The sequence below is a fragment of the Asparagus officinalis genome, chromosome 7 (assembly GCF_001876935.1).
Source record: "Asparagus officinalis chromosome 7, Aspof.V1, whole genome shotgun sequence".
NCBI classification, from domain to species: Eukaryota; Viridiplantae; Streptophyta; class Magnoliopsida; order Asparagales; family Asparagaceae; genus Asparagus; species Asparagus officinalis.
Window position 1 is genome coordinate 5,589,145 of NC_033800.1, and position 2,748 is coordinate 5,591,892.

The window sequence follows — 2,748 nt, forward strand, 5'->3', positions numbered from 1 at the left end:
GGATGTCATGGTTTGAACTATTGCTATATAAGACGTAACAAAGCAGAAGTTCATAGAACAAAGTGAATCATAAGGAAATTAACAACCTAAGCCCCTTTCTTTGAGTTGTGGAAGTTCTTTGAGAATTGTGAGCAATCGGGTTTCCCCATGTTGGTCAATTCGGTCAACATCTAATAGGGCATGATTGTAAGGGGGAATACTTGGCGAATCAATCAACTTTGCACATTAGTCTCAGATGAACTGGTTACTCCAAAACATATTTAAAGCATTTCAGATGTTCATTGCACAATATCAAACATATGACAACCTAAAACTTGAGAAACAAGTTTCAGAGACCAGAAGAGTAGAGACCTAATATACATCATCACAATGTCTTTAGAGCTTATTAACTAGGAGTTATACTGAAATTGAGGGTACATGAATGCACATGTATAAGCCAACCTTTTAAAATATAATGTCTGCGGAGAGTACCAAGAAAGAATAAATATAAGTCTAAAAGAATATTACAACATGAAGATTACTGTGCTTGCTTGTTAGACTTGTCATTCTTTATTCCTGCAAAATGGTTCACTTGTACAAGCATCTTTTGATGCAAGATTGTTGTTGAGGCCACTTTAAGCAAGGGCCTTTTATAACACTGAGGGAAGCAGCTGACAGCTGACAGGAGATCTATCTTATTGGTGACGCTTGCTCAACCTTGAAGCGTGTTTTGATATCTCTCCGATACTTGAAAGAGTCGTGTTGAGGAGGGAGGATGATTTTGATGAAGTGTTTGGAGGTTTCTTAGAATCAAAAGGAAACAACAAGATTCTGCTTGTTTCTCTTTTGTGCGATAATTTTTGTTATTTCTTTAGCACAATATTGCTTATTTCGAGAAAATCCATGAAATCTTTCACTGATATAGCTTGTTTCTCTTTAGCACAATAGCACCTACAATGGACAGTTGAAATTTCATGAGATTAATAGCAATTTGTTGTTTTCTTCTCAGATTTTCATCTTTGCTAGCCTCTCTCCACAAGGATAAATATTTTGTTTATTTATTTTTGAGAAGAGTACGGGTTCTTTCATGCAACTCACTGCATCTTTAACTTTTATGCTCTTACAACATATAGACTGCTTTAAATATTTCATGAACTCTTTTGTCCATTTGTCTACAGGTTCTGGAGAGGGATAAAATAATGAAAAGGTTCCAGGAAGTTACCACACAGTTAGAACAAGCGCTGGATGGAATTTCTTTTGAGAAACTTGACATATCCGATGAAGTTAGGGAGCAGGTAGAACCGTCCACTATGAAATATAGTTTCTTTAACAGAGTTGTCATTCCCAAACATGGTTAAGTTTTTCTTTGTGTTCTCAATTCTTCCATCATTCCATGATCTGGGTTAGTCTCTAGTTCATTTTCTTAGCACATTGCAAAATAAATCAAAGATTCTTTGCAGGTAGAACTTGTGCATGCTCAGTTCAAGAGAGCCAAAGAACGAGTGGATGCACCTGACGAGGAGCTATTTGGTGACCTTTCAACTGCCTATAATGTTTCTGACTGTAATACAGTGGACCCATCCATCTTAAAGAGATTGGCAGAGAAGTTACAGCTGATGACAATATCTGATCTCAAACAAGAATCACTAGCATTGCACGAGTTGGTTGTTTCCAGTGGTGGTGTAGATCCTGGAGAAAACATCGAAAAGATGTCAATGCTGTTAAAGAAAATCAAAGATTTTGTACAGACTCAGAACCCTGAAATGGGAAACCCGCCAAATCCCAACGTCACTCCTTCTGATGAAAAGCTCAAAATCCCAGTCATTCCAGATGATTTTCGCTGCCCAATATCTCTCGAGCTGATGAAAGATCCAGTAATAGTATCCACTGGACAGGTTGTTCTACAATCTCAGACCCTTTTATCTGGTTACTGCATATCCTTATTCTTAGTTTCCATCTTCATTTGACAGACTTATGAACGCTGTTGCATTGAGAAATGGATAGAGGCTGGGCACACCACGTGCCCAAAGACGCAGCAGAAGCTTCCCAATACATCATTAACCCCAAACTATGTCCTCCGCAGTCTCATATCACAGTGGTGCGAGTCCAATGGAGTACCTCCACCAGAGAGGCCATTATGCTCTAATAAGCCCCCATCAACATGCTCCTCAGCTGAACATGCTAAAGTCGTTGAACTTATCTGCAGACTATCTTCCCACAACCTTGAAGACCAACGGATGGCTGCTGGCGAACTCCGACTTCTTGCCAAGCGCAGTTCTGAGAACCGAGTCTGCATCGCGAAGGCCGGGGCTATACCACTCCTTGTTAACCTACTCTCCATTCCTGATTCTCGAACTCAGGAACATGCAGTCACTGCGCTTCTTAACCTCTCAATTTGTGAAGAGAACAAGGGACGCATAGTCTCCTCTGGAGCTGTTCCTGGAATTGTCCACGTCCTTAAAAAAGGCTGCATGGAAGCACGCGAAAATGCTGCTGCCACTCTCTTCAGCCTCTCAGTGGTCGACGAGAACAAGGTCACCATTGGGGCATCTGGAGCCATTCCAGCGCTCGCTTTGCTTTTAAGTGAAGGCAGCCAGCGAGGCAAGAAGGATGCAGCAACTGCACTGTTTAATCTATGCATTTATCAGGGTAATAAAGGAAAGGCAGTGAGAGCTGGAGTCGTTCCAACGCTAATGAGACTTTTAACAGAACCAGGAGGTGGAATGACTGATGAAGCCCTAGCAATACTAGCAATACTATCAAGCCACT

General features: G+C 40.8%; 1 protein-coding gene across 1 annotated transcript in view; it reads left to right on the forward strand.

Moving 5' to 3' along the window:
* The window catches only part of LOC109848439 (protein spotted leaf 11-like), a 5,329-nt gene that overhangs the window by 1,659 nt on the left and 922 nt on the right, over positions 1-2,748 (forward strand). Inside the window, 4 exon segments of the mRNA XM_020417928.1 lie at positions 1,158-1,274; positions 1,440-1,874; positions 1,950-2,741; positions 2,744-2,748. The exon segment at positions 2,744-2,748 is cut by the window's right edge and continues 922 nt beyond it. Coding sequence (XP_020273517.1) covers positions 1,158-1,274; positions 1,440-1,874; positions 1,950-2,741; positions 2,744-2,748 — 1,349 coding nt within the window.